The 25,442-nt window shown below is 45.7% G+C and overlaps 1 protein-coding gene across 1 annotated transcript in view; it reads right to left on the minus strand.

The window, feature by feature from the left end:
• Positions 1 to 214: 214 nt before the first annotated feature.
• The window catches only part of skia (v-ski avian sarcoma viral oncogene homolog a), a 77,804-nt gene continuing 52,576 nt past the window's right edge, over positions 215 to 25,442 (minus strand). Inside the window, exons 2-7 of the mRNA XM_084015387.1 lie at positions 13,568 to 13,684; positions 12,240 to 12,355; positions 11,519 to 11,859; positions 11,087 to 11,415; positions 8,668 to 8,898; positions 215 to 3,765 (exon numbers count right to left, since the gene is read on the minus strand). Coding sequence (XP_083871513.1) covers positions 3,577 to 3,765; positions 8,668 to 8,898; positions 11,087 to 11,415; positions 11,519 to 11,859; positions 12,240 to 12,355; positions 13,568 to 13,684 — 1,323 coding nt within the window. The 3' untranslated portion in view covers positions 215 to 3,576. The remainder of the gene's footprint in view (positions 3,766 to 8,667; positions 8,899 to 11,086; positions 11,416 to 11,518; positions 11,860 to 12,239; positions 12,356 to 13,567; positions 13,685 to 25,442) is intronic.

A 25,442-nucleotide genomic window follows, 5' to 3' on the forward strand; every position in this document is an offset into this window, starting at 1 on the left:
AGAGAATGCAGCTTTAAGGACCTTCAGCTGTGGCTTCACTTTTAGCCTCGGCCTGGTTCCAGCATGAAGGCCTGGAGTTTGAGAGACATGCTGTTTCGAGACCCTAAACTAAAAGAAATGCTGTGAATTTGTATCAAAACTTTTTACACAATATTTGCAGGACATTTACGTTGTTTACGAAACAAGCAGCAAAAATAATAAACTGGGTCATTCAATCTGGACAAACAACTTTATTTCTGGTAATGCATCTATACACTGTACATTCAGTCACTGTAGTATATAAGCATAGCTATTTTCAAACATAATCTCATAAAGTCCTTTACTTTACAATATAGTCCGTGTCGTGAGAGAAGGGGGGGGGGGGGGGGGGGGGTGGCAGGTGGCGTTGGAGGAGGGATACGGAGAAAGGCGTGAAAAAATTAGGGAAACAAGGAGGATGGATGAGGAAGCCAAACTTTTTTCATACTGTATATGTGGCATTAATGAATGGGAAAGCTTACATTTACCTCTTACATAAAAATAGTTCTAGACGTGTCAGGTTTACATAGTATTAGCAGCAGCACAGGGCTAAACAGAAACATGAGGGTGAGGGGGACAATCTGCAAGGTGGCGTAGTCGTGTGTGTGTGTGTGACCCATATGGTAGGCCTGCTATCTGATACTGAACATACTGTTATAAAATATATATGAACTGGTGAAAAAAGTAATTCAATATAAAGACTCAACAGTAAAAAAAGAAATGGATTAAAATGTTTATGTGGGGAATATTCTCTTACGCACTGCTGTTCAGTTAAACACAAATTCAACAAAACGAAGAAAAAAAACAAGACAGCTATTGTAAGAAAAGATTTCTTTTTGAAAAAGGAAACACCATGTACATATATTATACAATATTGTAAAAGAAAAAATATTTACATTTGTAAATTCTTATTCAAATCTTCACACTGGCTAGTATTATTCTATTAATATGGACTGTTATTGCTGCTTTACTGTCCATTATTTAGCAAAATGATTCTCCTTTAGAAAACAAGACGCTGTTAAACTGCTTTTTGACGTTTCGCCTGGGAGAGTGAAGAGCCAATGTCGTTATTGTCTCCCTTCATTTGTAGAAAACCATGCGAACGTAAAGTACGCGTCGGCTGTCGACTCGTTTGAGTGTAAAAACAACTACAAAATGTACCAATTTCAGGTCTGCCAAAGTTGCAGTCGTTCTCTGAGCAACATCAATAACTTCAGGTAAGAAAAGGGCTTCTAACACAATGCCCTCTTTATTATCCTCACAAACTGGGAATAAACAGTCTTTATATACAACCCAAGGTAACAATTCGCCGAAGCAAGTGGCTTTTCAAGATCTTCTATAAAAATTGTTTGAACATGCATAACATTGATTTCAAAAGAAGAAGAAAAAAAGCACTCATTCAGGAAAAAGAAGCGTTCTAGCATTTGTTCAACTGTTGTTCAAGAAAGAGTTCTGTAAACTGGTTGCTTTTAGGAATACTGATAAAAAGAGCTTCTGAGCGAGGGCGGTCGGGGCTTTTAATTTGAAACCTGCAAACAGGAAGTTGATGAGAGGCCCAGCCCACGGCTTCATCATCACTTCTCCTCTGGAAACCTTTGGCCCGCGTCCAGGCACTTGAGGTTGTCCAGCATCGACATGTTTGTTCTTCTTTTTTTGTCCTCTTTTGTTTTTTTTTGTGAGTGTTTGTTTTTCTTAAGAGCAATATACTGTTTGTTTTTTTTTACCGTTTCCTCTCCTAAATAAGACAAATTACTTCATATTGCATAACACAATAAAACCTTTACATGTACAGTATCAATGCCCAATAACTGACTATATGTATGCCAAACTCAAATGTCATGCATAAAGAAAACATGAGTTTTCAATTGGAAAAAAGTGAACATAACAGACGAGCAGTAAAATATCTCCACGTTCAAAACAACATCAACAACCGAAAGGAAAAATAGCATTAACACAATGTACATTCTGATTGCATCGTCCCCACCGCGTGACTGAGGAACAAAATCGGATTTGATTCCTCCGCCATGTGACGTTCAGGCTCCGACCGCCACCACCCCGCTGACGCACGATGTTAATGACATTCTGTCAAATTGTTTTGGAGTCGTAGCCGGCGCTCGGAGATATTTCTGTCCATTATATTACAGAAGCGGGAGACACATTCCAACAATCCCAGAATGCATCAGCGAGCGACAGGTAGAGCCTCTTTTCTTTCCATTTATTTACAAGACTTTGCCTCAAGGAAACAGTATTTATTCGAGATGCATATAATCAAAATGCTTACTGGGTTTATATGTTTGCAGTTATGTATACGATGATGTTTTCAAAGTAACATTGAAGACGATAGTGGGAGTACAACGCATTATAACAGTATTTTGTTATGACAAAGTGCGATTCATTATTGTAAAAGTCAAAAGAAACAAAACAACAACGTACATTTATATTTACAAACCTTAATTTAATTCAAATGAACATTTTGTGGTTCTCGCCCAGGGCGCCCCATCCAGCCCGCTATGATGTCATAGATGATGGTTTCTGATGTCGACTGGAGTAAAAGCATGCTGCCTTTCTTCACTCGAGCACTACGAGACCAGAAAACAAGGCCGCCCGCACATCTGGACTACTTTATCTTTACAAGATACAGACTGCAGGGTTTTGACCCAAAAGCTTAAACTAGCATCTGGCGACCAGTGTGAGACTCTGTGGGAGCAACACTGATGTTGGCATGGATCATCACTAACGAAGGGGCCTTCAACAGCATGTTTTTAGCTCCAATCCCCAACCGGGGCTTCGCTCCACAGACAGAGAACATCACCCCGAACACAAGCCGCCGCTCGGAGAGCCGAGGGACAAATGATTCTGTAAAACAACAATGGGAGGAAGAGACGGGTCGCTGAACTTTGAACTTGATGCCTTTCCCCTCAGCGGACTGCCACGGCTTCCTGGAAAACCGACAAAACCCCGGTGGAGCTGTGGGACGTTCATCTGCGTGTTCTGTTCATCTTCTGATTTATTTCTATCTTTTCAAACTTCAATAGCACAGAAAAACAAAACAAAGGTTTCCTTTACATTTCGCTATGTAGTCTCTTAAATAGCTTTGAATGTCTTCAAAACCCTCCAAGGGATGCAGGAGAGTCTTTCTTCTGGGGACGTTGGGGGAAGCGGATTCCCGTCGTCCTGGACCTGCTGGAACGCCTTTCAACAGCTGTATAACTCCAATATAACATGATCATCTCTCAGCATTTACTATCACAGTCTTCGGTCCAAGGTCTCACACCAGCGCAGCCACACTGTGTGCCAAACAAACAAGTTCTGTGGGACGGTGCGAGTCCGGGCTCGTTCAGGTGCATCGGTCTCCTCGGACAGCGTCGTACGTAGCTGCTACCAGTCTGTCTCCGAGGAAAGCGCTCACTCGACTTCCCACGGCCGTGAGTCTTTACCGTTATGTTGAGGAGGCGAGCGTGAGGGACGGGGGGGCGATGCTCCTGGGTGTTTGTGGTCTGATGTGGGATGTTGGGGTGGTGATGGGGGGGTGTTTGGGCGGCGAGGTTGGCTGCTGGGTCAGTTGTCAGTCGGTGTGTCCATGGGCGTCCCCTCCTTGTCCCCATTGGATTTGGGCCACAGTTGCTGCTGCAGCTCCTTCACCACCCTCTCCAGATGCTCCCTGGCCTCCCGCTCCAGCAGCAAGTCGGCTCTGAGCTGCTCGCGGTCCGCCTCGGCGTGCTGCAGCTTCATCTGGAGGTCCTCGATCTGGAAAACACGCAGCAGGAAGCAGATGTTAGGACAGGCACTTTGGAGCGTGTAGAAGAAAATTAGTTAACTCACAGTCTTTTCATCTCATACTAATATTCCTTTCTCTTGTACTCATCAAATGTCCTGCTGCTCCTATGTGATTGTGGTTAACTTTTGTTATTTTGATAAGAAGACCTTTTGGTCTTTCCCCCTTCCTGGACCGACTCAGAAACATCCTTATCTCTAATTGATTGATCAAGGCCTGATGAATGACATTGTGTAGAGAAACCAGGCTGCCCTGAGAGCAGCCACACCTTTGACTCCTTAGAAGTCTCTTCCTCTTGGAAGCAGACGTGTATTGAATCAATGTAAATCCACTCATCGCACCTTCCCCCATCTTCTCTGTAACTGTATAAAACTGACTAGCCCCACACTTGTCAGAAAGATTTCATGGCAACGCTGTGACTTTCCACTGTCAGTGATTAAACCTCATCTGAACCACCCACAGAATTGGACCTGAAGAGTTTTCTTCCACAATAGAGTGGCGAAGTCCCACCTTTCTATTTCCGGTACATGGGACCTCAATATGAATTTCTGATGCATGTATTCCTATGGCGAGATCTAAATTATTTTATTGTCCCTTTTGAATTATGACATGAATTTCACATACACAAATACGATTTATCATGAAGACGTTTGATAATGGTAGGTTTTGTGATAGGCCGCTTTGTGAACTTCAGTTCGTCGCTGCTCTCGACGCAAATGATATCCATCAGTTTGAGCCAGCGATTCCTCGTCTTCTCATCGAATGGAAACTGAAAGAATGAACAGCCGTCCTCTATGTAGTCCTATACTTAGTCCTCTATAGTCCTCTACTTAGTCCTCGACATAGTCCTCTATAGTCCTCTATGTAGTCCTATATATAGTCCTCTATATATTCCTCTACTTAGTCCTCTATATAGTCCTCGACATAGTCCTGTACTTAGTCCTCTATTATCCTCTACTTAGTCCTCTATATAGTCTTCTATAGTCGTCTACTTACTCCTCTATGTAGTCCTCTACTTACTCCTCTATGTAGTCCTCTATATAGTCCTCTATGTAGTCCTCTATAGTCCACAACTCACTGAATGGAAATGAAAACAATATTAGATCATTTTTCAGAACCAGAACCAGATGACCTAGTCGACCCTACATATGTGATCTGGTTCACTAGACGGTTCAGAGATCCAGCAGTTCTGCATGAATGTGAACTTTCCCAGGGCCAGAAACCACTAGACCTCAGGACCTTTTTATGGATTCAATATCATATTAAACTGTATTTGCTCAAAGTAGGGGATCAAGTATCATGATCATGGTCCCGTCGGCATGGGAACAAGTCTACCCGCTGCACAAACAGAACTCTTTTGTTCTCTTGTGAACATGAAATCCCATAATACGAGGACAAAGTGGCGCAGCTGACTCGGATACTCGGCCGTATTGATTAGTCAGAGTGTACGATGGAGGCGAGGACGCGGCCGGCAGGGACCCTCCCGGCATCAGAAGGCCGTGTGCAATGCATCCTGGTACATGTAGTTACTGCCAGCAAGGCTGAGCAGGGGATCTCAGCTTTCTGGGTCAATATTGCATGCACTGAGGAACCATGTCTCCAGTCGACGAAGTCTGATTGGACATGGCCACTCCTACTTCCTGTTTGGGTCTGACAGGATGTGGGTGTGGTCTATCAGGGGCGTTTCTAGGTATTTCACAGGCTTTGTCCCTGTATTGTGAGCTACATGTTTCTTCATCTGGTTTCCTTGGACACAAACTAGAACAAGATCATGTTTTAGTCCAGAAGAAAAGTGTGTAGTTCCCTCACTAGGCTTGTTGGAGATGAATCAGGCCTGCGCCGGACACAGTGCATGCTGGTAGTTTTGTGTCCAACTTGATCCTGACTTGCTCTGACGTCATGAACACGTGGGCAACGATAATCTCATGAGATCAAGGTGGCCGCAGTTTTTAGAGCCAGGCGCCGCAGTTGCTCTTAACCGACTGCAAGCCCCAGGGCATGATGGGAAACGCCTGGCTCTCGCCTCATCTAAGAGCTGATTGGCTCTTAGTTTTGACAACAAACAGCACGTTTAGTAGAAAATGCTAATTTCCTGTGTGAGCCTAATATTTAACGCTAGATTGTGGGCTGTTCGTCTCATGTTGTGCAATTAAAGTTAAATCTGTTTACAAACATCTCATGTTGTTGATAATATTAATAATAATAATCATAATAACAACAATAAAAAAGGTTATTTATATAGACCTTATTAAAATGAGCAATTACCCTATGGTGTGTTTTAAGGGGCAGACATAAAAAAAACCACATTTAATACAGTTTAACTGTCAAAATTGACTTATGTGCACTAGATTATATGATACTACCTCAACAGTAGATACACTACTATACCGTATAGTGTTTTATATACATACATTATGTTCAAACTAGGGCTGTCAAAGTTAACGCGTTAATAACGCATTAACGCAACATCCTCTTAACGCCGTTAATTTTTTTAACGCGCGATTAACGCTCGGTATTTAAAAAAAAAACGTGCATTGTATGATTTATGGCCGTCGGTGGCACCTGTAGTCCTGATCCAGAGGGATGGTGCGTGTCCACAGGCAGCGGTGTTTCCCCGCTACCCATTCATTGTGAAAAGCCGTGCAATGCATTCTGGTAGCGTCGCGGCGAATGTCGAGAGACGGCGCGCGAGTTGGCCGCTCCTCATTTGCCTAAAGTATAAATCGAATCTACTTTATGCTAATCAGAGGCGCCGGGCTCGACTCGCCGCCTCGGGAACGCTCGCGAACGCTCGCAAAAATCTGTTGTTTGAAGGAGAGCGCCTGTCAATCATCCTCTAGTGGCAGCCTGCCAAGCGTGCAATACTGGGAAGCAAAAAGACTGCCGGATGGTTCAGTCGATAAGACCAAAGTCATCTGCGCGTACTGTGGATATGAAATGAGCTACCATAGAAGTACGTCCAGTCTGAGATATCACTTGCAAGCCAATGCACTTATATCCTACCCCCAAAAATACAAGTAAATACTAGTATTTTAAACTTGTGATTAATCGTGATTAATCACAACCTGTTATTGTGATTAACTCGATTACATTTTTTAATCGTTTGACAGCACTAGAAAACATTACTTCTATTTAGTGGCATTATTTTATACATTATATTTTTAACTTATTTGACTCTCTTTCCTGACTCTTATGAAGCAACTGCAGCTGTACATTTTCCCGAGGTTTTACTAAAGTATTCTGATTCTGATTCAGGTCTAGAAACCAAGGTAATGCTGAGAGCTTCAGAGAACTGGGGTCCGTTTCACAAAGCAGGTTTAGTGAAAACCTTGAGTTAGTTAACCCTGAGATGAGGGAAACTCTGTTTTTTTGGTTTCACAAAGCCAGTTCAGCATAAATCTGAGTCAGTTACCCGGGTAACATACTCCGTGAACCTAACCTGCTTGCTAGCAGGTTTGCTTCAACAAACCCTGAGTTTCTCCCTACATGTCTCCGCCTTTTTCCGGAATCTGAACCAACTCTGAAAAAATGTGCCGTCCTTTCATCGTCAACCTAATTGATACGGAAATAAAAGTGATTCTAGCAGCTTTGCGTCGGGAGAGGATTTTGATTACCTTTCCTTCCAATCACATTAGATATTATCTAAACAATATTCTCCGACATTTACAACATTTCATATCACGGACATAATCCGCAACCAGATTCTTTGCGGAGGTAGTGTTTTTGCGAACGGGAGATTTATGAAATGTTTAAGTACATTCCTGTGTTGAAATACCTGCTTATATTTACATTTAATATGTGAAATATGATTAAATTAAAATCATATGCCTTAGTCAACGTATTTGCGCAATATTCTTATGCTTAATTTTCAACTGAAGCCACTTTCTTTCTGTGCCTGGGGGGATAACACCCAATGAAAATGATAATTTATTCATTGTGCTACTTTGTGAACTACGGGAATTGAACCGCTGTCGCCTGCACCATAGGCAGTGTTGCTAACCGTTACACCACAGTATCGCTCTGCGAACACTTATTACCTTTAGATCAATAGACTGTTTCATTCAGTTATACACATTAGATCGGGCAGTAATTGTCTGCCACGCCAACTATCGCTACTTTGCTGCAGTTACGTTGCTCCGCTTTCTCAGGATGAGCTTGTTTTCTACATAAACACTCAGTAATATCTAATGACGCTCTCCCGGTTGCCATGGTGAATCGTAGTATCGGAGCTCCATTGATGATGGCTTTGTAGAGTCGGCAGGCACGCGCGTAACTCAGAGTTTACATACTCAGAGTTGACTGAACTAATTCAAAACCGCTGTTCTGAAACCGAAAACTCAGAGTTGCCCATCTCAGAGTTGGTCAACTCAGAGTTCAGGGTTAGGTTCAGAGTTTGTTGAACCTGCTTTGTGAAACGGGCCCCTGGTCTGGTTTCCTGTCCTCGGCTCAGACGGCAGCGTCCTAATGACGGCCTTCCACAGACGGCTGCAACCTCCCTCTTGTTTTGTCTAATCTGCATTTCCCATGGTGCCTGAGGGAAGCTGACGTTTCTTCCTGTTTCCTCTCGGAGGGGGACTAATCCTACGTCTGTGCACTTGAGGCTACACCCATTTATTTTTGACTCGGGAAGAGGAAATGTGGGTTTTTTCTTGCCTTCTCCTTTGCTGAACTTGACAGTATTTGAGACAGTGAAACTTTGAAACACTGCAATTACCCCGAGGGTGTTGTCAGAGTCGTCTAGACTTCCTACCATCACATTTGCATGCTGGGCTGCCTGGTTTGGCTTTAATTCAACCCACGTCCTCCGTTTCCCAAACAAAGCTTCATCTTAAACATTTCACTTTACTGGGCGGAAGGTTGAGCCGAGCACTGACCTGTGCCGAGTATTTGGCGCGAAGGCGTCCGGCCTCGCAGCCCTTGTCACAGACCCGGAGCTGCCGGGCCTGCTCCAGCTCCCGCTTCAGACGGATCCGCGACTCGTTGGCTTCCTTCATCTTCTTCTCGCTCTCGGCTCGCAGGCGCTCTATTTCCTTCCTCAGGTTCCTCTTTGCCTCGGTGGCCTCCCGCAGTTTCTCCTTCTTGGCTACCCGCAAGAACTCCAGCTCCTGTGAAAAAGATGTGGTAGTGGTGAGACAGGGCCCATCTCTCCGGGGTTATATCATTATTATGCAATAAATCACTTAGGAAAGTTGTATTTTATTTATTTATTTTTCATAATTTCAATGCACCATTGAGCAATTTCAGTGCCCCATGATGCTTATGCAACTGTTGTGAAGGCCAGTGGATATATCTGTCACATGGCTGTTTGGCTGGTTTCTGAGCTATTGACACCCAAGAGCAGGGCCCCGTTACACCCAGGACCAGGCCCTCATTACACCCAGGAGCAGGGCCCCGTTACACCCAGGAGCAGGGCCTCGTTACACCCAGGAGCAGGGCCTCGTTACACCCAGGAGCAGGGCCCCGTTACACCCAGGAGCAGGGCCCCGTTACACCCAGGAGCAGGCCCTCATTACACCCAGGAGCAGGGCCTCGTTACACCCAGGAGCAGGGCCTCGTTACACCCAGGAGCAGGGCCCCGTTACACCCAGGAGCAGGCCCTCATTACACCCAGGAGCAGGGCCCCGTTACACCCAGGAGCAGGCCCTCATTACACCCAGGAGCAGGGCCCCGTTACACCCAGGAGCAGGGCCTCGTTACACCCAGGAGCAGGGCCCCGTTACACCCAGGAGCAGGGCCCCGTTACAGGAGGATGCAGGGTCCATTTCAGTGTTTACACTGAGCAGAGTCAGAGGTTAGGACCGAGCGTGGCTGACAAAAGTCAGGTTTCCTTCCTCTGACTCACTGTGTGTGCTTGTGTGTGTGTGTGTTTGTGTGTGTGTGTGTGTGTAGTAACAGCCTTCTCATGAGGACTTGTGGTGGAGATAAACATGTCTCTTATCAAGCTTTGTTGCTCCTACAAACAAGTTAAAATCCCGTCAGAGCCGAGTCTCTACAGAGGCTTTCCAGTCCCAGATCACTCAGCATGTTGGAGTGTTGTCTGAAGGGTCACCCACCCAGAAGTATATACCATCATGCACTGCTCTGAAGGAAAAATGACAGAGACGTATTTTGAATGTATTCATTAATTTGGTCAAATATGCTAATTGGGGTCTATACTGCTTCTTTAGTCCTCACCTTTCACAATCAAAGCCCTAGACATGTATGCTGCATCACTCTTTACCAAAGGAACTTCAATTACAACAAATTAGCTACGATATGTATTTATTACACAATAAGAACACAATCTTGTATGGCTTGGAGGTCTTGCAGGTCTTGTACGTGTTGGAGGTCTTGTATGTGTTGTAGGTCTTGTACGTGTTGGAGGTCTTATATGTGTTGGAGGTCTTGTAGGTCTTATAAGTGTTGGGGGTCTTGTAGGTCTAGTACATGTTGGAGGAGTTATATGTGTTGGAGGTCTTATAAGTGTTGGGGGTCTTGTAGGTCTAGTACATGTTGGAGGAGTTATATGTGTTGGAGGTCTTGTATGTGTTGTAGCTCTTGTATGTGTTGAGGTCCTGTAGGTCTTGTAGGTCTGGCTTTATGTTGCCTGTCTTCTCTGAGTCCTGATGGAAAGTGAAAGCTGAACGGCGTCCGGCTTGCTTTTCTCAGCTTACCATGCTGCTTCTCACCCACACAGACTCCTTCGTAGGCATTTTCTTGTTCTCAGTCCAAGACAAAAATAAAATGGAAGTCTGGCCTTTCCCTTTGCAGCAACATCCGCTCTCATTGTTATCACTCGCCAACTCATGCTACGCTTTTGCTGACAATGATTAAGACTCCTAAATCCACTTCTGCTTTCTGATGTTGAAGAAAGTTCCTCGTTGTGCCAACTACTACTCTAGCTCACCATCATTTTTAATTTGTCCTTCACAATTTGCACCCTTTTGTGTCTGTGATGCAATACAACATTAGCTGCTCTGATCCAACACTGTTGAGCTGTAAAGAAGCTGCATGCAGTTTGCATGGTGTCGCTAACCTGCAGGGTCACAAACGTCTCCTAACCGCTAGGCATTCAGTAAGTGAGCTTCTATCAAAGGGGTTGAAAAGATGCAGCTTTTTATTCTATGGACTGGTGTAGGTTGGTGAAGTGACTGCTTGCATCAACTGATGAAAAAGTAGTTTGTAGTGTATGTAGGAAACTGAGATACAGTCAGTAGAACGTTCCGAATCCATTAGATTAGATAGATTTATCTTTTTTTAATGGACCCGTTGAAACTCTCATGTTTAATGTGGTTGTGTTGTTCCGGGGCCTACCTGCTGGAGGCTGCGTTTGGCCTGCAGGGCTGATCCCAGCTTCTCCTCCTGCTTCACCCTCATCTTAACAATCTCGTGTAGAAACTTCTCCTTAGACTCTTTGGAGTCCAGTCCGCTGTCCAGCGCCTGTCTCAGGCTCTCCAGCTCCGACTCCAGTCCCGGCTCTGAGTGGATCACGGTGGTGGTGACGGGTGCTGCTGGGAGGGCGGGGCCCTCGGCTGATGTGACGGTGCAGATCGGCCCTTGGGCGCTCGGCGAGCTCAGGTCCTTGGCTGAGCTGCTGGATGAGGTGAAGGACGGTGACGACAGCGAGGACAGGGATGAGGTGACTGTCGGGAGAGACCAAAGACACCAGAGAGGGTGAATCTTTATGGAAACGCTGAATGTAATATACAATGCACACAAATCCTGCTGCTGGTGTTCTTTGCTTACATTCATCACGGCTCTCCACTTCGATCTCCACCTCAGAATCCTTGTCATCCTGAGGTGGAGGCGGCAGCGCCGGTGGTGCTGGCAGTGCTGGCAGTGCTAGCGATGCTGGTGGCTTGCTGACAGCTGAGGACGGAGGGCAGGGGGCCTCTGGCAACAGAGGCTCCCCTGTGGCTCTTATCTTGCGAGGCCTGGAGTTGGCGCCCTCGGCTGGGGGTTCACCTCCACTTGGATGGGAGGTACTGGGTACCGACGGGGACATGGGACCCACCTTCCCCAGGGGCAGCGGTGTGAGGGCCACATTGGGGGCCACAGCTTTTTCCAGGCTCTTGTAGTTGTAGAAGCTAAAAGGAAACCAGACAATTTAACTACACGTCCGTTGTACAATGGTCAAGGTTAGTGGATGACGTCAACCAGCCAGGACCAGATGCCTGGGTCCGGTTCGAGAACCAGAGAAACATTCTTTCTTTCCTCCCACTATGAGAAACTGTGTGGATGGACTGATACGGTGCAGCTGGCACAGGCAGCAGCCTGCCGACCGGGTGCCCACACAGTGAGTGTGAATGGTGGCTTGTGGTAGGCTGTGGTGTAGTCAGACTTGACCCTTGTGACACCGGCCCACCCAGACCAGTGAGAGAGCATGCTGGGAGCTCATCGCACCCAGCCCTCCTCTTTTTAGAGTCCACATAATGCCTCGTTTGGTGACGGGTGATGCTGGACTCACCTGTCTCTCAGCAGGGCCAGGGGGTGACCGGGGGGCTCCTTGTCACCAGCAGAGACGTGGGGGGACCAGGGTCTGAAAGCTGAGGGTCTCTGCCTCGGCTGGATGCAGTTAAGCCCCTGAAAAACGACAAAGTTAATAATTTAAATCACAATACAGGAGTGCAGTCTAACGACTCGGCCAAACGTTTCAAGCTGTTTTACTTAATTCCAATCTAGTTGGCATTTAGAGGACATGTGATTAAATCCAGGGACATATCTGAGAGTAAACAATATTGAAGATCTAATGAGACATTTCATAGAATACCTGTCAGTTTCAGGTATTCCAACCTGGACTGGACCAACAGACCCACAGGCCCGCAGACCAAAAACCAACACACCAACATACCCACAGACCAACATACCAGACCCACAGACCAAAAACCAACACACCAACATACCCACAGACCAACATACCAGACCCACAGACCAACATACCAGACCCACAGACCAACATACCAGACCCACAGACCAAAAACCAACACACCAACATACCCACAGACCAACATACCAGACCCACAGACCAGACCCACAGATCAACATACCAGACCCACAGACCAACATACCAGACCCATAGACCAACATACCAGATCTACAGACCCACAGACCAACATACCCACACACCAGACCCACAGACCAACAGCCTCTTTTTTACATTCTTTGTTTTATCTTCTATTATTTTGCCATATTGCTCTGTTAGCTTCGGTTTACCAGAATGTTACAACCTGCTTCCTTGTTCAGGATGAACAAATGAGTCTTGGGTTCCAGGCTGCCGGCTAACAGAAGAGGCAGCAGTAGACCAGTAGACCAGTAGACCTGTAGACCTCACCATCTCCATTTGTGTCAGCAAGTATCCCCATACTGATTAAAGTTATTGTGTATTATCTAATTTTAAACCTGGATTTACTCAATTGCTTTTTATCTCAGATTAAATTCATCCTTGCTGGTGCAACGCAGCGTTGGCATCATGTTGTGGAAGCTCCCGCTGACTTCATCCATTTGCGATCGTAACTACGTTTTTTTTTTTCTCCATGTAGACCAGAAAGTATAAGTAACGCTATGGAGATGAACCACAGGAGATGTTTAGGGAATATTGATCCTCACACGGAGGTCACCTTCTGTTCCACCCATCAGTAAATCTATCTGTGGCCTTGCGGCGTCCACCGTTTCCCGGTGGCACAGCTTGCCAAGTCTAAATTTAAGTGCTCTCTCGTCTGAAAAAGTCTGTATAATATTACATGACATCTTCTCTCATGCATCACCACAACCATCAACAACATCAGCGACACCAACCTTGGTGGAGGCAGACAGGGACTGGAGCCAGTCATGTTGCTTGTCTTTGTCGGCCGGCAGCGACTGTGACGGGAAGTCTTCGTGTTTGGACCGTTTGATGGGGACGGGATCAGATGCCTGCAAGACAAGAATGCTGGTGTTAAAAATCCATGAGATCTGGCTTCATTTCACTCAGGCTCGTGTATTTTAACCTTCAGTGTATGAACAGAAAAACAGATATCTAAACACATAAACGGATGGGGATACACCCAATAGTGTCAGTCATGCCAATAAATCTGTGTGTGTGTGTGTGTGTGTGAGCATGCCTGCTGCAGGAGTGCCAACAGAGCCGTCTGATAGCTGGAAGTGCAAGTGTGTTTAAATGTAGGTGTGTTATTGACTTTGACACACACGATCCAATACAGCGAGGTGTGTTTGCTCATGGGCAGCCAAGAGAGGAGGCTAGAGGTGACTGGGACAGTCTGTGTGTGTGTGTGTATTGGTCTGTCACACATAGATACACCCATACAGACAAACAAGTAGGGGTCTGTCTGTCTCTCCCCGCAAGGCCGGCTTCGTTGTGATGACCTCAGCCTCACCAAGCTCAGGCTGTCACTAGCTGACACACACACATACACACACACACACACACACACACACACACACACACACACACACACAAGAGCAATAGAGTGCTGGATTTAAGAAGACCTGAAACTAGAGATTGAGACCATAAACTCATGTTTACAATGTTTACTGAGATAATACATCAAGAGAGTAGTAGGACCATTTTTTCATAGACTTCTATACAACGAGAGGTGAGTCGCTCCCTGGTGGTAAGCAGAGAGACTGCAGTTTTTTTAAAGTTATTTATTTGGGCTGTTTTTGCCTTTTATTGAGAGAGAGAGAGTGAGAGTGAAAGGGGGAGAGAGAGAGAGAGGGGGACGGCATTACAGAAAGGGCCACCAGTCGGATTCGAACCCCAGGCTGCTGCAGTGAGGACTTAGCCTCGGTACATGGAGAATGCAGCTTTAAGGCACTTTAGTTTTGGCTTCACTTTTTTGAACCGGAGCTGATCGCCTGTTCTGCTAGTATTTATTTGGCAGCAACACGACATGTGGAATACTCACTCACTCACTCACTCACTCACTCACTCATTCACTCACTCACTCACTCACTCACTCACTCACTCACTCACTCACTCACTCACTCATTCACTCACTCACTCACTCACTCACTCACTCACTCACTCATATAGTCTCTCTCCTGCTCTTATTTTGTCTGCGAGGATCTCCCTCAGGAATTAGCCAGCAAACTGCTTCAGTGTGCACACACACACACACACACACGTCCGTGTCCTGTGTGGTGTCAACAGGTGGTGGTCTGTAATGGGGTTAGCGACGCTGCTGGCAGTGTGTCCTGCTATGCCACATGTCTGTGTAATCAGAGCTGCTCTCGGAGGGAAGCAGTGTGGCTAGACGATCACATACCGCCGAGGTCTGCCGATGTCACAGCTGTCCTCGCCCCCACCACGCTACACCTCCACCTCTACAGCTACATCTCCACCTCTACCGCTCCACTGCTGCACCTCCACCGCTAGACCTCCTCCACTACACCTCCACTGCTACACCTCCACCTCTACACCTGCTCCGCTACACCTCCACTGCTACACCTTCACTTCTACACCTCCAGCTCTACACCTCCACCTACAAATGGCGTGATGGATTAACAAAATAAATCCCTAAGGCTTTCTGAAGAGGTCTTTGGACTTCTACAGTTTCATTTTGAAGATCTCCAATAGAGATCAGGGACCCGGACCTTGTTTCTAGAGTGATGATGAAGATGATAATAATAATAATAATAATAATAATAATAATAATAATAATAATAATAAAAGTCAACTGATGTCCATAGCTGACACCAGACACGTCATACAGGCAAGAAAAAGTAATGTGCTGAACTCAAACACCCTAACACTTAAATGCCTCTCCCGTCATGTGAACGAGCATGAACGGGGCTTTCCAGCCAATCATGTCGCTGATTGGCTGGAACGGTGTTGTGCGGTCGTCTCTTTGTTTGTTTTCCACACAGAAGGAGCAGTGAGTCGGTCGTGAGGAGAGAGAGTCACTGAATCTGACTGAAAGTGTTACAGATCAGAATCACAAACTTTATAATGAGCTGGTTTGATGGCGAGTTGAAGAGTTAATCACCCGGATACATATGTATATGGATCACACGTAAATAGTTGTGTGGACCAACCGACTGACTGCTCAAGAAACCACGAGTGAAGACTCCATTCCTCTTGTTTTACTGGTCCTGATGCAGAAACACAGTTCACACTGTGGGTTTACTACAATCACTGCACAACCAGCCACGTGAACTCATTCCTGTGTTTAATCTGAATTACATGTAGTAGTACAAAACTACAAACAAAGACATGTTGACTGCAAAGGTCACGTCCCTTGTGACGATGTTTACGACGAGCCCCATTCACCATCCGGTCGGTACGGCAAGTCATAAAGAAGCAATCTTCCTCAAAAGGATAAGAAAACAAAACCTGTGAATCGAAAGCACAGGCACTGGAATGCGATCAGTGCATATTAAGGTCAAAGAGCCCATGTTTATGATAAGAAGATAGATTTTTATTGTTGTAATAAAAGGACTCCAGTAGTAGAGAGGAGTCAGACTGTGGTTGCTAGTTTATGGGTTATCTAGAGATGAAGAGATATGTCCTACATATCAGAACCAAAGGCAACACACACACACACACACACACACACACACACACACACACACACAGTGCTGCCTCTGGCCAAAGTCTCTGTGCCACGTGCCACTCCTTATCTCGTAGATTACCGGTTGCCAACACCGTGGCTTTCCATCAGGACAAGATCCAGGTCCGGTAATCTGGGAGGCAGGAGAGCGTCGGGGGTCAGCGGTTGGCAGCTGAGCTCCCGGGACTCAGCGAGGGCGGAGGGAGGACTCTGCAGGTCTAAATCACTGAATAGTGGGACAGTGAGACCGGAGGCAGCTCCACCTCTACACCTCCACCTACAAATGGAGCGTGATGGATTAAAATTATGAATCCCAAAGGCTTTGTGAAGAGGTCGTTGGACTTCTAGACATTTAATTTTGAAGAGCTCCAATAGAGATCAGAGACCCGGACCTTGTTTGTACATCACTGAAAAGTGGGACAGTGAGACCGAATGCAGACCAGATCCACTGTGGGGATGCCTCTTCCAAAAAGGCGGTGTGGTGATGTCTCACCCTCGAGCAGAGCCGCGGCTGCTTCTCATCAAACCCCGGGCACAGGGAACCCCCTGGATGGATTATCTATCTGGTCTGGCCTAAGAACACGTTGCTGGAGAGAGGGGCGTCTGGTGTACCCTGCTGACCCCCAACCTGACCCCCACTACGTGGAAGATAGGGTTGCACATCTCTCTGTGATAAACGGTTCGATATGCATCTAGATACACAGGTTACGATTTGATTCTAAAACGATATCCTTTTATTACAGACCGATTCGATTCGAATCGATTCCATACAGTGTAAGAACGATACGATTTGATTCTACGGTTAATATTTGTTTTCTTTATAATATAAAGAAGCCAATTCTATGAAAGTGACAGTACAATAGTTTCTTTTCAAATATGTAAAATACCACATATCCCCAAACATTGTGGCTGTATGGCACTGGCAAAAAAAACCCCAACAAAATCACATGTCAATGTATTTATTTTTAGACATGAACAAAAAAAAGTCTGGCTGAATCGTTGGATGGCGGTCACAGGACAGTGTCGTGGACGCTACCCGTGCTGCGGCCGCCTCTTGTGGCGCAAGTTGAGACACAAGCGATTGACATTCAAAGCCTTACATCCCTCACGTGCGGTCGTGGAGTGCCTGCGGTCACACGGCAGCCGCCTACCTGTGCTGCGCCCGCCTCTCCTCCTCCACCACCTCCATTTTCTGTGTTGTCCCTTGTTTATCACTCATACCGGCTAGGCAGCTACAGCGTTTCGCGGGCAGCTTCAGCTCTAGCGTTGTTTTAGAGACGCTGGTGTAATGCCGCCAACCGCTTCAAAGTCTCACAATACCCGATCCATGACTCTGTAACCGATTCATCTAGGAATTCATTGATAATTCGTATCGATTGAGGAGGCTGCTACCGATGCAGCCGTATCTCACACTTGTTGAACCGATTATCCGGTCGCATTGGTTTATCGTTCACAACCCTAGTAGAAGATGGTGGGCAGTTTGTGGCGTCTGTGGCACTGGTCTTCAGAGGCCCTGGGGCTGGTTCCAGGTGAGCGAGTGCAAAAGCCAGTGGTGTAATTTCACTATGTTCCTATGTTTGGGTTTGCTATGAAACATTATCATATTGGGGTCTGGGATCAGGACTCCATCCTCCTCCAACAGACACCTTTAATGGAAACCCTACAGATGATAGAGCCGGGCCCTATCATCACATCCATGCACTTTGCAGCCACGCTCCCTTTATGACGCGGTGTGGATTACACAGCATAGACAGGATGTCACACTTCTAAAATAAGGCCTTCCGATTAGCTGAGGTGTGTGTGAGACGTGCCCAGACTGCTCCGTCTATGTAGTCCAGCACCTCACGCTGAGAACACGACACCTCATGATGTCTATGCACCGCCGCTACACTGGGAGGGGTCCGCCTGCCTCTCATCAACACTCACATATATCACTCTTTTATCATCAGCTGTTCCCAGCGAGGCGCTGCAGTGCTCAGTGGTCTCAGAGTGAGCTGCACTGTTAGCCAAGCAAATGGCACAGAAACAATATCAGACTTTTCTTTTAAGCACATATCTGTCAAATGCTTATTTACAGCCCCTTACTTCACACATGGCAGCTAGGAATAGCCCCCGTATGAAAAAGTCACAAAGCCTCAAGTCATGGGGAAGCATATGTGGAAATAGTGAGAGTGGCAGGCTCGTCTCAGCTGCCAGAGGGGCCCTGAGCAGGGGCTCATGTGTGAGCACGTGTCTGGGGGAGTGGATGTGTGATTGTGTGTGTGTGTGTGTGTGTGTGTGTGTGTGTGTGCACAGACAGGATGGGTGGAGTGATAACAGTGTTCTCGGTTGAAGTTGTCTGTGCTTTATGAAACCCTCAGTTTCAGAACACTGATGTTTGTCACCGTGAGACAAAATGCTATTTCTAAAGAATATGATATGAATGCGTTGCTATATTAAACATGTGAAGGACATTGTAATGAATGTGCAACAGAACCAGAGCCTCAAAAGATGTTTGCACAAGAGCATCTGAGGATAATAATAATAATAATGCATTATTATTAGTAGCAGTAAATAACAAGACAAATAATATATTATTATTATTATTATTAATTCTGATAATGATAAAATTATTTTAATAATGATAATACTTATTTTAAATAATAACAATATTATTATTATTATAAAATAAACAACAGCAATAATAATACATTTAATTATTTTCATTATTATTATTATTATCAGTCACAATGATAACATAATTATGGTAATGACCAGAATTATAAATCAGATCAAAAATATAGCATGTCACTACAACATGTCATACAGCATGTGAGTTTACATGTTAGCAGGACTAGAGCACGTTGAATGAGTTACTATATGAAAAATAAATAACAATAAATGTGAGCTGTGAGCTTTGAGAATCTCTCAATGTCATAGATAAGCAAACGTACGCGTTATGATAACCGCCATGTTTATTACGCCGCTGTACCGCCATGCCAGTAAACCACTACCCGGGAGTCGAACTAGCAGCACCTCCGAATGGGCCCTGCACTAGTGAGAGTGACAGCCGGGGATCAAATTGACTTTGCTAGTTACACTATGTTGACCTTCAGCCAGTTCACTAAAGTGTTGCCCCACTAAGTTGCAGACTTCCTGAAATGCTCTGAAAGACCACCGAATGGATGCATGGAAGGATCCAAATCAGCTGTGCTGTTGGGCAACACACTGGGTTCTTTATCCCGCTGTACGTTGTTAATAAACCAGACGGGTTGTTTCTGTTAGCAAGTTAAGTCACACTGGGGGGTCAGTCAGGAGACAGTCCAGCTGGTTAAAGTCCATCCAGGACCTGGTGGAAGTAGATCTATGTCAACCATCCCCAACAAGGCCTCTGACCAACGTGCCCACGTCTAATTTCTGTCAAGTTCTCCTTCATTTCAGTTACATGCAGTCAAGAAAGCAAGACATTCGGAGTAAAGGCTACTCTGGTTGGATGCCAGAAGGGGCCTGAAGGGGAGCTTGTGGTTTCCGGAGTGACTGCCTTCTGAAAACTTGATCTCAGGACACGAGCTGCTGGCTGAGGTGAAACCGGCCTTCACAGACGCCTTGTGGTGTTGAAAGTAGGAGCGTTGCCAAAAGAGAACATTCTCCCAGCTTTGAATAACGCCACTCTTGTGTCACAATCTGTTTCTTGACACAATCTGTCATTTCCATCTACACCCGCCTACTAGTTTCATTTTCAGCCACTCCCTCCTCGCTGTCTGTCCCAGAACCCCCACCGCACCCTCTTGGTCTATCTGTCTGAGAGTGTTTCCTGTGTCATAGATTACAGGATGTCCTCTGCAAACAAGATAGATTCCAGTCGCACAGAGAGAAAGCAAGCGAAAGAAGTTCCACAGAAACTTGCAAAAAAACCTGTCAATTACAAGTCTATACAGTATCATATCAAATAGAGAATGAAAAGTACTCAAACATCTCCTTGATACAAATATATGATGGCTCAGCAATGTATGACCACAAAATAATAACCCCAGGTCTAGCTTCCAGGGCCCTCATTGATCAACAGTACATACCATCATTCCTACGCAAAGTGTAATTTATCAACTTGTACGGCTCTGACCATGCTTACGCACAGCATCTAGTGGTAGAATAGGAGAACTGCAAGTAGAAGCACAGATATTGGTAGATTTATGCCGTGATTTGGGACCAATGTTTCTGGTCCAGTCTGGGTTTCTGCTCCAGTCTGGGTTTCTGCTCCAGCCTGGGTTTCTGCTCCAGTCTGGGTTGGGTGATACGCTGCTAATAATAATAGTAATATAATAATAATAATAATTATATGATAATAATACACCTGCACCTCCATTTCTGTTGCAGAAACATTTCTTTTCTTTGCTCTCTGTTATGCCGGTGACTAGGTTCTTAAAGGGATGTTTTGTTACCATATATGGTTAATTGGGGGTGTTTCTGAATGCAAATGAGCCCAAATGTGTACGATCAGGTTTAGAACATGTGGGATCTATCACCGTGGTGTGAATGGTTGATAAATCCAGATTATTTGTATTTACACACATTCCATTCCATCCGTAAAACAACATGTAGATCCTTTTCTACAGTTGATAAATGAGGCCCAGGGAAGAATCGCCATGACAACTGACCAAACTCCATCCGCTTAGAGACGACTGTGATTGGTTGAAAGCTCTGGAAAGTGGGCTGTGAGTTATTTATTTTTTTGTTATTGTGGGTTTCACTTATTCAAGTTAACAAGTAAAATACTAACCAATCACTTCATCAGATGGTTCATGCAGCTGCTGCGTGTGGAGAGAGACAGCGGGGGGAAGCAGCGTGCAGACTCACTTTCACATTTGACTCGTGAATTTCATTTGGATAGAACTGATGGCACATTGGAGAGACAAACAAGACGCGTTTCTTCTTCTTCAGTTTGAATGAAGTGTTTTTCTTTACCCCGCACAAAAACGTCCCAGATGAAACTTTGTGGCGCCAAACTGCGATTATAGAATGATTATTTTTAGACTATTCAACACTTCTAGAACCCATCCCTAAATGTCCAATTTAATGTACTCAACATATCTAATGAATTCAATGCATACACCTGGACATCCTTGAACCTTTCTGCGGAGACAAACAGCCTGGCGTGACGCCCCCCCCCCACGACCATCGAGGATGAAAGGCCAAACAACCTGTTTTCTTTGCTCTTTCTTCACTGAGGAGGGCGAGCGGAGCCCCACCCTGCCTGTGACCTGACTTTGGCCTCCCCTCTCAGGGGCCCACAGTGGTGCAAAGTGAGGGGCCCCTCCTGGAGGCAAAATGAAAGCTTAGCTCGTACGGCATCAGCTACAATAGCTCCACATATGGTGGGAAACAAACAGGTGTTGGCCAACATGTCTCTATTTATGCAAAACAACAGGCTGACCTGGAGCACTGAGGTTGGAGCTGAATTCATGAAGGACACAAACATGCTGCATGCATCTGAGCGGTGTTGGGACAGCGAGCTGCTCGCTCCTTTCACCACCTTCCTATGCTAAATGCAGTTCAACACCCAGAGCAACGTACAGCGAGCTGCTCACGGGAGTGAGATTCCTCGACTGAGTGTTTGTGGGTTACACACACATGCAGAGCTCCAGTTCTGGCAGCGAGCTCATCCCACCGTCCTCTGCTTGGCCGAGGAGCCCCACGGAACAATAGGGCCTCTGTCTTCAGCGAGGTAAAAAACACTTTACATAGTTACAGTCCAACTGTTGCAGCGCTGCCCTGTGAAGGATCAAATTCATCCTATTATTCAAGACTGTGGTTCTCCTTCGTCCTGCTGAGGTGCAGATTCCACTCGGAGATGAACTGGTTTGCTGACTACACTTGAAGTGACCTCATCGAATATTCACCTTGCTGCAGCGAGGAATCCTTTCTCCCCTGCTCAGCACATAAGTAACTGTACTTTACTACTTATACACTCCAAGTTTGTCATTTAAAGAGCAAGTTTAAACTTGTTGAGCTTGTTGGAGAACGAGCGAAGGCAAAGACACCTACCAGGTGTGTGCATGCGTGTGTGTGTGCGTGGACACATGGCAGATGTTCAGACATCAGGTAGCTCTATGCAGAGAGGCCCAGCTGTACCTCCCTGTACCAGCGCCTCCCACATAAGCCATCATTTATCCCGTGAGCAGGGAAGCTTCTCCTCCATTCCCTGCTACTCGAAAGCAAAACAAAAAGTCACTTTGTCTCCAGGGCCGGTTTGTATTGATGCTGCTGCTCCAAACTAAATATGCTCTCCTGTCACCTCCCAGCGTTTCTCCTTCTTGTTTCAAACCTGACCCACAGAGATTGTTCCAGCAGCCTCCACTTCCAGGAAGAGTTAAGACAGGCTGGCAGGCAAACAGAGCTGCTGTCACTGGCTAGGCTGAAGGTTAAAAGCTTGGAGCAACCTTTCAATATGTAATGAAATGTGTCTTTGAAATACATTAAAGGTGTGTTGGACTGTAATGTGTACACAATATGTTAAACAAGGCTACTGTTATCACAACGGAGAGGACCAGAGGTTAGACCATTCCCCTAGTCCCAGAAGGAAAGGAGGGCCGACATTCCCCAACACATCGATGAAAACAGGAGGGGAGGGAGGTGAAGAACACAGGATGGAACAAAGAACAGAGAGAAGAGAAGTGTCAAAGTCTGACCACAGTCGAGTTCTCACAAGGCTACATCTAGTCTAAGCCCCGCCCCCACTGCTCCCATGGAGCCCACACTGTCACTAACTGCACTACTTGAACACACCTCTACATTTTGGAAAAGGGTAAAAGATTTCAGAGAGTAAGTTTGGAGGATCTATCAGGATGAAAAAGAAGAAGATAGAAGCTGATGTGAGAAAGTCAAGCTACACTGATTCAAATATACACAAAAAACGCATAAACACCCCCCATGGGCAACCATGTACACCCCCCCCCCCCCCCACAGACGACCATGTACACCCCCCCACAAACGACCATGTCCCCCCCCCATCATGGACGACCATTACCCCCCCACCCCCCATGGACGACCATGTTTGTGCTCCACCTAAGTTGGAACATGGAAACAACAGTTTCACATGACGACAGTGACATCGGTGGAAAAACACAGTGAGAACGAGTAATGAGGGGGAAGGCAACGAATGTCTTCCCTCTGCATGCACACACACACACACACACACACACACACACACACACACATGGAAAAAAGGAAGGAAAGGGAAGAGATTGGGAGGTTTGGAAGGGAGAAGGGTCTCCATTTCCTCTTGCCAGATTTGCTTTGGCAACTCTTTCCGTGGGAATGGTTAAAGAGCAGCTCCTCTCAGCCAAGGACCGGCCCAGCGAGGAGACGGGAAGCTCTACAGCGTAACATGGAGATGGGGGGATGGTTGGGTGGGTGGGGGCTGTAAGTAAATACAGCTGGATTTTTCCGTGGCTTTTCCTTTTCCATCCCTTCGTTCTGGCGTTTCTAGAGGATCAGATGATACCAGGGACAAGAAGGCCGATAGCTGGGGGAACTTCTAGCCACAGCTCGAAATGTGGAAGCACCCAACTGAACCGACCATTTTCTGAGGCCAATACTAAAATATAGGTGTTGAAAAACTGACAATAATATTTTGTTTACATTTGTCTACACAATAAACTCCAGCCTGGTGGATAAACAATGTCACTACTCACAGCCTAGTTTAACTGTTTCTTTTGACAGCCGACATACATAAACTGATATATCTGTAAAAATAGAATATAAAACAATGTTATAAGCCGATATCGAATGCCAGTATTCGTTCAGCATACTGATTAAATAATTGTTTAATGAGATTCAAATTGGGTAATTTAGGACTGTTTTTTATCAACAGTACAGTAAATATCCACAAAGAAATGTTGCTCATTCCTTTCCTGTCGGCAACTGTGCTTGCAGACCAGACCAGTTTAGATTTGGCCCAAAAAAGCAAGAGAATAAATGTAATGTCCCTTGTATGATATTAACCAGCAAATGTTTCAGAGCCATCTAAAAGCAAGATAATTGAGTTTGCCCTTTTTTTTAAGTTGTTCTAATCCATGCTTACACACTAATGGACATGTTCTATTGATCTGGGTGTGTGTGCATCCACTCCTGGTTGTGGCTAAGGAGACGTCTTCGTTCATAATACATGACGACCTAAACCTTTACGCTAACTGCCGCTGATAGACATCAGCAGGGATGGGACCATCTCTGATCACAATAAGTTGATCATGGTGAATTTACACCATCAGGACAATCTGCAATATCATCACAAGTGATAGTCCCATTTTGGGCTTAAGTATATTTTGATGATGATCTGGATAATATTGTGAATTGCAATTATTTAATCACATTACTTTGGCCAGTGTTTCAGTTGATTCTCCTTGCAGTTCTATTATCATAATCTCATGGTGTTCTCAGGTTGTAGGAGGCTGTAGGCTCCGGTGCATTTTCCATGCATTGGCGCAAAATCTACCCTGTTTAAAGGAGGCCAGATGTGAATCATGGGTAATGAGGGGAAGTTTGCGCCTGTGTTTGTGTGTGTGTGTGTGTGTGTGTGTGTGCGTGTGTGCAGCATCGAGGAATGCGGGGCAGAGGGCATATTTCTGCTTGGCGTGTAACGTGCCCCGAGGTTGAGGTTGCTTTTGAAAGGGTTAAGTCGCATGGCTAAGCAAATATATAAATAGCACTGGGGGGATGGGTGGGTGGAGGCATGGACGTTGCTACCTGCTGGGGTGGAGGGAGAGGGTGTGCAGACACACACACAGACACACACACTGTAAAAGTATTACTTACGGGGAACTGGAGCAGGCCTTTCGGGTAGCCCGGTCCAGACTGCTGCACATGAGTTAACATGTGACAACCGAGTCCAGAGCGCTGTGCAAACATACACACACACGTGTTTGCTTGTTCGTAGTCACACTAATTTACACACATACAGACAGACACACACATACAAACAAATGCAAACAAACGGGCGACATCCCATAATAATAAATCAGGACAGATGCTCCACTAAGAGGACACCCCAAACCAATCAGATGGCTGGGTGATCCCAGACAGTCAGGCAGCAACCTCCGGTTCTGGAAAGTGAAGCCAAAGCTGAAGTGCCTTAAAGCTGCATTCTC

The sequence above is a fragment of the Eutrigla gurnardus genome, assembly GCF_963514095.1.
Source record: "Eutrigla gurnardus genome assembly, chromosome: 8".
Lineage (NCBI taxonomy): Eukaryota > Metazoa > Chordata > Actinopteri > Perciformes > Triglidae > Eutrigla > Eutrigla gurnardus.